At 43.0% G+C, this 13,063-nt stretch overlaps 1 protein-coding gene across 1 annotated transcript; it reads left to right on the forward strand.

The window, feature by feature from the left end:
- Positions 1-601: 601 nt before the first annotated feature.
- KLHL31 (kelch-like family member 31) lies at positions 602-6,748 on the forward strand. Its single transcript, XM_010158998.1, has 3 exons — positions 602-716; positions 2,991-4,194; positions 6,016-6,748. The coding sequence occupies exons 2-3, from the start codon at positions 3,023-3,025 to the stop codon at positions 6,746-6,748; spliced, it is 1,905 nt and encodes a 634-aa protein (XP_010157300.1). The 5' UTR covers positions 602-716; positions 2,991-3,022.
- Positions 6,749-13,063: the final 6,315 nt, after the last annotated feature.

A 13,063-nucleotide genomic window follows, 5' to 3' on the forward strand; every position in this document is an offset into this window, starting at 1 on the left:
CATAGAATATAATCACAGACTGGTTTGGGTTGGAAGGGACCTAAAAGCCAATTTAGTTCCACCCCCCCTGCCATGGGCAGGGACACCTTCCACTAGACCAGGTTGCTCAAAGCCTCATCCAGCCTGGCCTTGAACACTTCCAGGGGTGGGGCATCCACAGCTTCTCTGGGCAACCTGTTCCAGTGCCTCACCATCCTCATTGTAAAAAATATCTTATGCCCAATCTAAACCTGTCCCCCTCCCCGAGCATTTTGCTTTTGCCCAGGCACCCAGCTTTGAGGTGGGGAACCCAGTGGTCAACCCTAGACTTACCTGGGACCATTATTACCTGCTGTGGATCTACCTACCACCTTCACCTTACCCTCCCTTTCCTCCCTCGTACCTGTGCATTTGCAGGGTCCAGGCTTGTCCCCCTTGTTTCGGGAGGCCAGGCAGCCCGAGGAAGCTGAGCTCCCATGGCTGGGCAGAGGCAGGGAGCAAGGCAGGGAGAGGAGGGGTCATTTTAAAGAGCACCCGACCGCAGGCTCCAGTCTCTTTTGCTCGCTGTGACAGCTAAGAGTCACTCTGGAAACCACAAGCTGGGACTTAACAAGTGGCCTCTGATCTTTCTCTTTTTTACCACTTTTCCTTTCTTTTTGTCTTGTCATTTTCCAAGGAAGAGGCATTTTTGCAGACAGCTTCTTGGACAGCTCTGGGACACCGTTTTTCTGAGAAAGGTAAGGGAGTTTCAACTCATTTTGATATAGTGTAGAAGATAACATTGTAAGGGAGTGGGGGGAGGTTGGTTCTTTGAATGCATTGTTCTGGGACCCTGAGTGTCCTGCGGCATGAGTTGTTCTTAAGCTAAAATACATTAGGTGAAAGCAAATGGCTGCAGAATGCCAAATCAGCTGGAGTTTGTTCAAAGTTCGGTAGCTTGGATTTGTTTTAGGATCGTTTGGTCTGTTTCACTGATTCCGCATGTCCTGTCAGTACTTACACACTAAACTAAGGGGTGACATTTCTGCTGATGCAAAAGTGTTTTTGAGGAAAAAGCTTTTGAAAGTGGACATTTTAGAACAGAGAGCTTAAGATGTCCTGTATTTAAACAAGCTCTGCAATGACACTGTGAGGCAATAAAAATTAAATGCTGTATGTATTAAAGTTTTTAAGTTAGGGGTCTCTAAAAATATTCAGAACCACAATAATGACTGCCAGGAGGATATGCCCCTGCCAGCTATAAAGTTATGGCTATTAATATGCAAAGCTGTAACTATGTGGATAACATACAAAGACATCCAAAAGTTCTCTTTTGCTTTTATTCTGTGCCAACAAATATTACACAGCACTTGCCATATCAGAGGGTTTTCTGCAACAGAAGTTGGGTTAAACAACCAGTTATACTCGACCACCTTCGACTGAACCTGTCTTAAAATGGCAAGCTGCTGGGAGGTTGCTATTCTGGGAGGTGACTCTGATAGCTCTCAACAGATGCAGCTCCTGGAATGCAGCCGGAGCAGGGGGAGCTGGGCAGCAGCTGACCCCCGCGCTGGCCCACTGACATTTTGGGGATCACAGCTCACGTCAGTGCGGGCTGACACTGACACTTTTGGCACACATGGCCTTCTCCCTTGCCTGTTCTGCACATGGTCGTCACCCTGCAGCAGCAGCAGCAGCAAAAAAAAAAATCCTGGTGCTCATAGGCAGCAACCATTCCTTTCTAAAATTAAATTACTGTTTTGTTACGTGCTGTGTGCTGAGATTTTAGATTGAAATATTAACTGGAGGTTTTTGTTAAGTTACTTAAAATAATCCAGTCATTTGTTTTACCGATAGGTAGCACTTCTTCATGACTCAGGCAAGGATCACAGAGAAAATTAACTAGTGTAAATTGTTTTAAAATCAGTGGATATGGTGAAGATAAATGCTATATTTGAATATATTTTAATGTTGATCTCAGCAGTTCCATTTTAACTATGTTTTTGAAGATCAGTGCTTTCCTTCAAGGTGTATTTGCATATGCATATATTTATTTGAAATAGTTCCTTTGAAAATTACTTAGGGGCAGCCTCACATTGTGTTTGACAAAAACTTTGCTCTTCCTTTCGTCAAGAGCTGGAACTTGCCTGTAGTCAATTCATCTATTTCAAATATCTGTTCTCATATAACTCTGTGGGAGTAATTACTAACCCTCACACATATAGGACTTGTTTAAAATAACACGTCCTGCTAGTGTTTGCTTGACATTTTTCTCAAAAAAAAAAGCAGCTAGATAATATCCTAAATCTGGGATTGTACCTTTCAAATTACTGATATTGAAAAGCAAGGAAAGCGTGCTATGAGAAGAATGTACCTGTGAATCTGACATAGGAAGCAGAATATCACCAGTCTAGAAAATCAAAAGTCATAGAAACCCGTAAACAGTTTGGAGCAGATACTAATCTAAAATGAACATGACATCATACTAGAATTCACTTTGTCTTTATGTCTTGTGTTGTCTTTTTTTAAAGAACTTGTCCCACTCTTAGTATTTCCTGGTCAAATTCTGAACTCGCCTGTAAGTCTGTACAAGCCCTGGAGTAAAGAACAAAGTTGACCATATCTTTCCTGTGCTTCAGACTGACGAATTCATGTCTAGAGCCTGGCTGATTTAAATGTATATGTACATAATTTTACACTCTGGTAAATTTATTTAATATTCAGGAAGTGAATTTAACTCTTTGGATGTGGTGACAATAGGGAATATTATTTTTATAACCTTGTTATTACGAAAAAAATAATTCTTTGTGTTGGGTGTGTATTCCTCACAATCTGAGTATCCATTGTCATTAATAAGCAGCTACACTACAGTCTAGGAGAGTATAATGGTTTGCAGGAGGATAGATTATCCTGTCTGCTTTGGTTTTGTGGCACCCATGCATATCAACAGAAGTTAGATTTGTTGCATAATCACTCTGCTCTTACATTTCACAACTGCAGCGTAGCTCTAAATGCTTTCATTTTACTTTCAGCAAGCTATTGGCTGTAATATTTCATTGCAGTCATGGCCCCTAAGAAGAAGAATGTGAAAAAGAACAAAGCAGATATCAACGAAATGACCATCATTGTGGAAGATGGCCCCCTCAGTAAACTGAATGGCTTGAATGGACTCTTGGATGGAGGAAATGGTTTCAGCTGCATCTCATCTGAAGTTTCCGACCCGTCATATAGCCCAAATCTCTTGGAAGGTCTAGGCAGAATGAGACAAGAAAATTTTCTTTGTGACTTGACTATCAGTACCAAAACAAAATCCTTCAGTGTTCATAAGGTGGTGATGGCTTCAAGCAGCGACTACTTTCACAACATCTTAAAGAAAGATCCATCCACTCAAAGAGTAGACCTCAATGACGTATCCCCGTTGGGTCTAGCTACTGTCATCACCTATGCTTACACCGGCAAACTTACTCTCTCGCTTTATACGATAGGTAGTATTATTTCCACAGCAACTTATCTACAGATTCACACCCTTGTAAAGATGTGCTGTGATTTTCTAATCCAAGAAATCAGTGTTGAGAATTGCATGTACATTGCCAATATTGCACAAACATACGGACTAAAAGCAACCAAGGAAGCAGCGCACAAATTTATTAGAGACAACTTCATTGAATTTTCAGAAACCGATCAGTTCTTAAAACTTACTTTTGATCAGATTAATGAACTTCTTGCAGATGACGACTTGCAGTTGCCTTCTGAAATTGTTGCATTCCAGATTGCAATAAAATGGCTGGAATTTGACCAAAAAAGAGTAAAGTTTGCTGCCGATCTCTTAGGTAACATCCGTTTTGGTACCATCTCAGCCCAAGACCTTGTCAATTATGTTCAAAGTGTGCCAAGAATGATGCAAGATGCAGACTGCCATAAGCTGCTAGTGGATGCCATGAACTATCATTTGCTTCCCTACCACCAGAATACACTGCAGTCCAGAAGAACGAGGATCCGTGGAGGTTTCAGAGTCTTAGTTACTGTCGGGGGACGCCCTGCTCTAACAGAAAAGTCTCTTAGCAGAGACATCTTATACAGGGATCCTGAAAACGGATGGAAGAAGCTGAGTGAAATGCCTGCTAAAAGTTTTAATCAGTGTGTGACGGTGATGGACGGATTTCTTTACGTGGCCGGTGGGGAAGACCAGAATGATGCCAGAAACCAAGCCAAGCATGCCGTCAGCAATTTCTGCAGGTAACTGGTTATTTATTTAAAAGAGGTGGAGAGATCGATTCAGCACCATGCAGGTAGATAGACCAAAATGGTTTGTGATGTGCAACATGAGCTGCTCGGAGAAACAGAGGGTTGGGGAGGTATGGATACTATTCTGTATTAAAGTTTGAATGAACAGAAATGCATGTCTGAAGTTATGCAAAAAACTTCACCATGGTTACACATGCCCAATGAGAAAACTGAGAAAACTTACCCCAAGAGGGGGAAATAAATAGGAACGTAAATGGGAAGTTCTGGGATGTTCTAAGGTTCCATTGAAATGCACCAAGTCAGACAAGGTCAGACTTTTTAAATTTCAAGAGCTTCTGATGCCTCACAGAAAGTTCTGAAAGCCACCTTTTAGATATGATAATATTGATTTTCTATGCACCATCCACCACATTTTCAACAGCTTTTATGCTACATTTCATATCCTTTAGCTTTTTTATTTATCAGGCCTTTAGAAACAATGTCACCGTCTCTTGAGGGCTATATTTCCCTTCTACAGTCTACTCCAAATAATACCCCACTTCTGAAATATGGCAGTTCCTATCTGTAGTCATCCAAGGACTGCGCTGGTGATAGCAAGGTCAGAGATCTAACATGCAGTAGCCAGATGGGTGAATAAATAGTTGAGCCTGAAAGCCGACATCGTAGGTTCCCTTGAAGCTGCTAAGAGACCATGGGCGTGCAATGGCAACACACAGCCACAGTCCTACCATTGCTTCCTTTCCTGCTCCCAGAAGGGAGTGTTCAGTTAACTTCTCTTGACGACATCAACCGACATGCCAAGTTAATGGATAAGGAACCTTCTCGAGATCACATTCATTGTGTAGATCACTTTAATTTGCCTTTGTCAGAAAATTATCTCACGTAAAGGAGAGCTGTTGCTCTTCTGACCTTCTGCTTTTAGGCTGTGCCTCGCCTTCCCGCAAGGAGCTGTGTACTCGGTGCACACCGTGGTGGTGGGGAAGAGGTGGGACAATCCTCATGGTCCACAGCTGAATGGGTTTGTCTCCCTGTTCAGCCATTAACCTCGAGCATGTCAAGTGACCTCACTCCAGCTTCCCTTCAGAGCTGCCGATGACAATGCAGTGTGACAGCTGATAATTATCATTTACTTTCCCGTAGCCTTTTTCTTGTGTGGTTCTCTGGTTGTCTCAGCATGCAACAGGAGAAATGTATGGGCCTACTGCTGTCCCTCACTCAGCTCCTTCAGGAGTCGCAATTGGCTATTTCCTATTTCAAAATTGCTCAATTTAATGTTAAGGACAGAGAATGTTATTTCAGACAGGTATGGTGTTAGGAAGCAAAGATGCTCTTCTGCATAATTCTTACTCCGTGTGAGTGGCAGGGAAGGAGTACTCACTATTGAGAAAGTACTAAGGAGATGGAAGTATAAATCACCACCTAACATTTTTTAAAACTTTGAGTAAATTTTGACATCTTTGCTAAATGTGTTGCAAATCACCTTCAAAAATGTTGTGTGTTGAAAGTACCTCTTTCCAACATTCTAATGAGGTCATTATAAAAAATCAAACTACAGGGAAGACTCAGGTTTACTGTATTGAAATAAAACCAGGTTTGAATGATACAAGCACGTTTTTTTCTCCAATCATAACCTACATTTATTTAGAAATTTAGCCAGGAATACCAGTTTCATTCCACCGACTTCTAAGAGGCTCAGTAACAAACTAAAATTTTAGCAACTCCACAGCTGGAGCAGTCAGGGGACAGAGACAGGATGGTAGAGTTTAGCAGAACCGGATGAGATAGTTACCCTCTGTTTTTTAATGCTTTCAGATACGACCCTCGTTTCAACACCTGGATTCACCTGGCAAACATGAATCAGCGGCGCACCCACTTCAGTCTGAATGTGTTCAATGGCCTCCTTTTTGCAGCGGGTGGTCGCAACTCGGAGGGGTGCCTCTCCTCCGTTGAGTGCTACGTGCCTGCAACTAATCAGTGGCAGATGAAGGCCCCTCTGGAGGTGCCCAGGTGCTGCCACGCCAGCGCAGTGGTGGATGGTCGGATCCTGGTCACGGGAGGTTACATTAATAACGCTTACTCTCGCTCGGTGTGCATGTACGACCCCAGCAAAGATAGCTGGCAGGATAAGTCCAGCCTCAGCACCCCAAGGGGGTGGCACTGCGCGGTGTCCCTTCTGGAGAGGGTCTACGTCATGGGTGGGTCTCAGCTGGGGGGGCGAGCCGAAAGGGTCGACGTTCTCCCCGTAGAGTGTTACAGCCCTTACACGGGGCAGTGGAGTTACATGGCGCCGCTTCAGACCGGGGTTAGTACGGCTGGTGCCTCCACCCTTAATGGCAAAATTTACTTAGTGGGTGGCTGGAATGAAATAGAGAAAAAATACAAGAAGTGCATTCAGTGCTATAACCCGGATCTCAATGAATGGACAGAGGAAGATGAGCTGCCCGAGGCCACTGTGGGTGTATCCTGTTGTACAATATCCATGCCCAACACCAAGACAAGGGAGTCCAGGGCCAGCTCAGTCTCTTCTGTCCCAGTCAGTATTTAAATACGGGTCTAACCAGCAACAAGGAAAAATGTTTACCAGCACAGCAGTATGATTAACCCTTTAAGTAGCGTTTTTGTGCTTACACGGAAAAACATCACAGTCTTTGCAATAGTTTTAACAGTGCAAATTGGCCAGTTTTCATGATCTTTAATACAGGTGGCATGAAACAGCATATTAGGGGTAAGATGAATTTTCTTAGCAGGAAGAGAGAGTTAACCCATAACTGCAGGATTTAATTCTGTTCCTGACTTTGCCACTGACTTACTGTTCTATCTGTGGCATATCATTTAATTTCTTTGTGCCTTGGTTTCCTTACCTGTAAAAGAGGGATAAACTTGCTTCAAAAGATTGTTGTGAGGCTTTTTTTAATACCGAGTTTTAAATGCTTTCAGAACCCAAAATGAAAGTCAGATATCGCTAGTAATAAATCTCAACGTAAGAAATGTGCTATGCCATGATTACATTGATTAGTTTTGCTCTTGTCGAAGCAGTTTGTATATTGACAAACAAAAGGGAAAACCCAAAGCACCCCAAAATATACCATGTAGCATGTGCGTACTTTCCGTTTGGGACAGTGTTATTCACGGGAAATTTCTCAAAACATTTTCTCCCTCAGAAGTTCAAACGAGTTCCCTGTCTTCCACCAAGAAACCCAGTAACTTCCTACCTAATGCTGCGGCACGGCTCTCAGGGTCTGAATCCACAACATACCCTAACTCCTGTAAGCATGATGGGCCAGCCCCAAGGGCTGCCTTGAGTGCCAGGTTTCTCTCCTGACCTCCGTGCGTACCCCAAGGAGCAGACCACCACCCCATCCTCTTCTTCACGCAGGGGGGAGACCATCCTGTTGCTCTGGGTAGAAGGCATGAAGGCCAGCCAGTATGTCTTCTCCTGTTCCTACTCTTCCCATCTGTGTAGGAGTGTACATCCGGGTTATCTTCTTGTTCAAGGAGGTCCTCAACGATGCAAGGAGCAAGGACCCTCTGCAGAAGGGCCGAAAGCCAGAAGCTGAGCTCATGCCGGGAGGCACCAAGGGCTAACGGTGTCTAAGGGTGGAGATGCACAGAGCGTCCCTCCTACTCAGCGTTATTCTGACACCCAGTTGAGTGAGAAATGCAGACGGAATAAAGATGGCAGGATCTGCCCTTTAAGTGCAGGGTATGTGTGTGGAAAGCAGAGAATCATGGGAAAACTGGATGAAATCAAGGAGACTTTCCTTAATAGTACTAAAGAGGTACCTTAGTGCCTTTCTTAGCAGGTGTAGGCACAACATCACCCAGAGTAACCTTTTTCTAGGTGTACCGTTCTGTATCTCCTTTTGAAGCCTTCATTCCAGCCCTATTTGTGAAGTTTTTGCTGACGTTTTTCCAAAGGCTAGGCTAATGCTGTGCCTGTTGGAGTCTGTGAAGTTTTCCAGTGAGTCAAGTGAAGTCTTTGCTCAACTTAGATTACCTTCCAAGAACTTCTCTTCCTAATTTCAGCATGCAGTGAGGGAATCAAGCATGAAACTTAATCCTGTTCCCTTAGCCAAAGGGATATGGAACCCATAACGTCCCCTGAGAATTCAATACCGAAGGACTGCTCTCAGCACAAAAGGGGAAGGAAAGAAGCAATACCAGGAACTGAAATTACTTAATATAACCAAAGGGTAGAATTTCACTCACCTTAACCAATTCATAGAGGCTTCATATACAGTTTCCTCAAAGTATCCTTGACACCTCCAGGCTCCAGTGCCAAGGAGACAGTTTTTACAAGGCATCCAGAATTTTATCTCAGTTTGCAAAAGGGGAACGCTATAAAACTCTCTGTAAGTGGAGGCACTCTTGAGGCAAGCATTTTCAGGACTTAAGCTCTGCTCTGTGTAGCTTTGTCGCAGCTACATCCTGAGTATCAGCATGACCGTGACACAGTATTAGAGATGAAGTAATTCACTCTGTTGGTTGGGATTGAACTCCAGAGCACTTGGTCCTGTTTTCCAGTTCTAACTTGGAGTTCATGTCTGCATCTTGACTACACAACTTTAAATCCCAAATTACACTTTGAGTGCTGCACGTTATTAGAATACACTGCGTTGCAAAGACTTTTGGTCATGTAGGTTAGATTAATTTAATTAGCATACAGTTAGTTATCCTTTGTCCTGTTTAATAATCCAAATCCAGTCACAGAACAAAACATGGAATTGTGTAACAGAGTCAGATTACTTCGTTTTAAATGAAAAAATGCTATTCTTGCCCATTCCAGTCACCAAAAGCATTCTCGTGGATGAGGGCAAAATTTCTCATTTCCCAAAGTCATGGCCATGTGTTCCATATGAAAGCATTTTAAAAGCTCTTTGAAGATCCATCTGCTCAAATAGTTTTTGTGTAAAATTTCAATACTGTCAGATGAAGTTGGTTATCCACCACCAACCAGTCCAATGAAGACACACGTATACATACCCAGTTATAGCTGTAAACATACTCCAGTTTCTCAGGTACCCAAAAGATGGTATTTAGGAATTGAGGAAGCAATCATTTTGGCCTCAGACAGACATTGGATGACATTCTGTCATATCCAAGTACCCCTTTTCCCCTTTGGGAACTGAGTTCCAAAGTGCTGTGCGTAGTCAGACATTGCTGCACGCTTTCCTGTGAGCCAACATTTCCTACACGGCAGCGACCGCCTTGTTGTCCAGCGGAAAGGTACTTGTGAGCGCTGGGCTAAGTGCAATGAAACTACTCTCTTGCTATTTAAAGGGTTAAAAACTTTGGGAGCCAAATCCTTTTCATCTTACAACAAAGTTCCATTGATTCCACTGGTACTGCTGAGTAAGATGTACAGGATTTTGAACTCTTGGCCAAATTCTGGCAGAATGGTAGAGACAAATGCTTGCCAAAACTGTCATACCCTAAAGAAACTGCTCCTCAGCCTCCACTGCCCGTGGCTGCGACAAGGCCGTGAGGACGTGTCCTAGGGCAGGATCCAAGCACCACTGGCCACGTGGTCCTTCTGTAGCACCAATTATGTACGTACTTCAGGCCAAAAATTTTAGGTAGATTAACAAATGGTGCTGTTATCACTAGAGCACTGCGGTGTGGCTTTATATTACTTTCTCTAAACATCTGCTTAGGCTTCAACTGCACATTGAGCCGGGATTTGGCCCTTAAGATGTGACAATATCAGCTGGACTTAATATTATTTTGATCATACCACTGTACTGAGCTATTTGTGACATTTTTATGTACAATCTTGTTTTGTTAGAACTGTGAAAAATGGTTTGTATTTTGTGTTTTATGGGACGGTGTTCTTTCATTGTCTGGTACCGTATTTTCCATCTCCGGATGTTTATAACAACTTGAAATATTGTATATCCCAAAAAGGAATTTTAAAATGCAGTTTAGGAAGTACTGTACATGGTCGTATTAAGTAGAGCAGAGGCCTTCTGACTGTATGAGATGCAGATTGTTAAAACACTACAGGGATCTTTAATGCTATACTAATAGTAGGAAAAAAAAGCTTTTGTCTTCAAAATCCCTTACGCCCACGCGTTTTATAGTCAACAGCATCTGTGCTTCCAAGGGATTCATATCTGAAAACAAGCTTTCTTCAGTCTGTGAGTGAAACGGTTTGATAATGTTTGTTTTCTTGTTTATTCATGCTTGTGCAGGTGCATGAGAGGGAGAGTGTGCTGCAAGGTTGGGAGGGAGGAACTGTCTGTCAGAAAGTGAGTGATGTGCAGATTTTGTCCTTCGTCTGTAATCAAAGTGAGATCATGATCATTTAATCTCTTCCTGAAGTTCCCCTGCAAAACTGGTCAAGAATTCAGTAAGCTTAAGTGCCAGCTTCTAGCTGGCCAGAGAGGGAAGCGGGCAAAATCAGCATCAACCCAAGCTGTGAGGTGTCGAACGGTGTTTTGTGCTGAGATTTTCAAATGCCAGTTTTTACAGGAAAAAGCACATGATGAATGAAATGACTCAATAAGATCCTGAAACTAGTTGAGTTGATCCTGCAGTTTTAACTCTTTCCAAACACATGCTGAGTTTAGGGGGAGTTTTTCACTGCTTACAGCTGGTTTTACTAATTCTAGCGGCAAACCCAACAGTCAGACAAGTAGCTGTGTGAGCACGCGTGCCTTCTTGAATCCGGTGCGACTTCTCCTATATACAGTTTGGCAGATTAAACCACAAGAACTAAATCCATGGGTAGACCAGTATCAGTGTCCAATGAAAGCCAACATGGAGGTGTTAGGCTGATCACCATTCAACTACCCACTTCCCACGCAGGTATTTTCTAGAGACTAGATCTTCCCATAAGGATTATTTCCTTTGGCATGGCTGCTAATGAAATCCTCTGTATGCTCCAAAGGGTTTTGTGCAACACATGGGATAAGAGATGCAAGCGGCTCCGGGCAGCAGAAAGGGGAAGATGGAGCCCCTTAGCGCAGTCAGCAGACTCAGATTTTGTTCCCGTTTCTCCATGATGTTTGAGAAGTAGGTGCCGGAGGGAAGCACCCCCTTCAACACACACCCTTCCATAAGCAGCCTTTCTTTGTGTTACCTAACTGACGTGGCCCGGCCTTCCTTACAAAAATCAAGACTCAATTTTCAATTGCTTGTAACTTGAATTCTCAGATTATTTGAATTTTTAGTCCATTTTATCCTGTTTTACCAGAGCTGGGAGACCTTTTTCCAATTCCCAATCTGCCTGCTTGGAGAAGGCAGTGGAAGCCAATAGTCCCGTTACAGTCTCCTGAGCTTTTTGCAAGCAATCTCCTTCTCATCCTTTTGTTAAAGACCTACTTTGTGTAAGTAATCAAAAACACCGTAATGCACAGATTTGTACTTTGACTCCTCCATGCAAGAGGAGGATCTCCTCCCTTCTATTTTCTCTTTTTTTGCCCACAACTGAAAGACTCTCGGGGCAGCCAGGAAGATGCACAGAGGTGAACAGTACATAAAAACCCATCTGTGAATCGAATCCAAAAAATCCTCTCCCTGGTGGCCACAGCAAAGAAAAGAGCACATTCTGCAGTGCCTGTCGAAAGAACAAAGGGGTGAAAAAATTAGTCACTGGTGCTGATTTGCATGTGGGGCACTACTCAGAGCTCTCGTCTCACAATTTCCCTACGAGTAAAGGAGAGTACATGCAATTCTGTATAGCTTGTGTGAGAGATTCAGTTCCTATCAGATGGGTTTTGCCATGCAAAAGGCTAGTATGAGTTCATTGTCGTCTCAGTGCAAATTCAATTTTCAATAAAAATACAGGCAATTAGTACACTCCCGAGGAATACGTCGTCGCTTTCTGTTGTAGATGCGCTGGATGTTACACTTGTTGCTGCCTTGGCCGTTTTGTTGTCAACATGAAAAGTTAAAGGTGTAACTTATTTGTGTAAAGTGTTAGGCTTATACAAATAGGGTTTGTAATTATACCCTTGAAGGATGGACTGTGATAACACAAGGGAACATATTTCAGCAGACAAAAATCTGTAAGTGCAATGTGAGAATGTTACTACTTCAGATTCGTAGTGCAGCAGATGTCATTAAGAGGAGTAACAGCACGTTGGTGTTTTTCTTTGTATGCTTTAAATAAAGCTGTCGACACACGGTGCAAACCAATTACTCGTATTGTACAACCAGTCGGAAACTGCGAGATGCTCTTTCTGGTTGCAGTTGAAACATGCTTTGTTTTCTGAGCCCCATGCTGATCCTGGCTTTCATCTCACCCAACTGGAATGTTTGTAACAACTGGGCTGTCAAACCACCTTCACAATAAGCTCCACCGTGTGACACTGGAGCCGCTTTTCTCTTTTCCATTTTATTACAAGGACAACAACTTGCTTTTTTAACAATTAATTTCTCGGTCATTGGTTGTAATCAAAATGCCTAGCAAGAAATGACCGTAGATCAGATGTCTGATTAGAAATTTAACAAGTTTTCATTCGAATCGCGTGAGTAACATTGTCAGAAATAAAACCATCTAAATTTCATGGAAAAAAAAATTAGTCTGAATTCTGAAGAGCAACTATGTTGTGCTACGGATGAGAGGTTGTGAAGTTCCAAAACCCATACCCTGTGTTTTGACACCAAGCATGAGTTGGCACCCACCGGATGACATGACCTGAAGGGTTACCCAGCCTGTGGGTGTCCAGAGATCACAACTGTGAGTTCGTAAGATTCCATAGTACACAAGAACACAGAGGCTTTGTCCTCTGAATTTCTGTACTGTATTACAGATTACCACAAATACCACAAAAATCACAGAATCACAGAATGGTTTGGGTTGGAAGGGACCTTAAAGACCATCTAGTTCCAACCCCCCTGCCATGGGCAGGGACAA

The sequence above is a fragment of the Eurypyga helias genome, unplaced genomic scaffold (genome assembly GCF_000690775.1).
Source record: "Eurypyga helias isolate BGI_N326 unplaced genomic scaffold, ASM69077v1 scaffold33469, whole genome shotgun sequence".
In the NCBI taxonomy this organism is placed as follows: domain Eukaryota; kingdom Metazoa; phylum Chordata; class Aves; order Eurypygiformes; family Eurypygidae; genus Eurypyga; species Eurypyga helias.

What these genes read in the sequence shown, in the direction of transcription:
- KLHL31 (XM_010158998.1), top strand. Translation starts at nt 3,023, where the DNA reads ATGGCCCCTAAGAAGAAGAATGTGAAAAAGAACAAAGCAGATATCAAC. An exon ending in GCCGTCAGCAATTTCTGCAG is followed by an intron (nt 4,195 to 6,015) that starts GTAACTGGTTAT and finishes TAATGCTTTCAG; the next exon opens with ATACGACCCTCGTTTCAACA.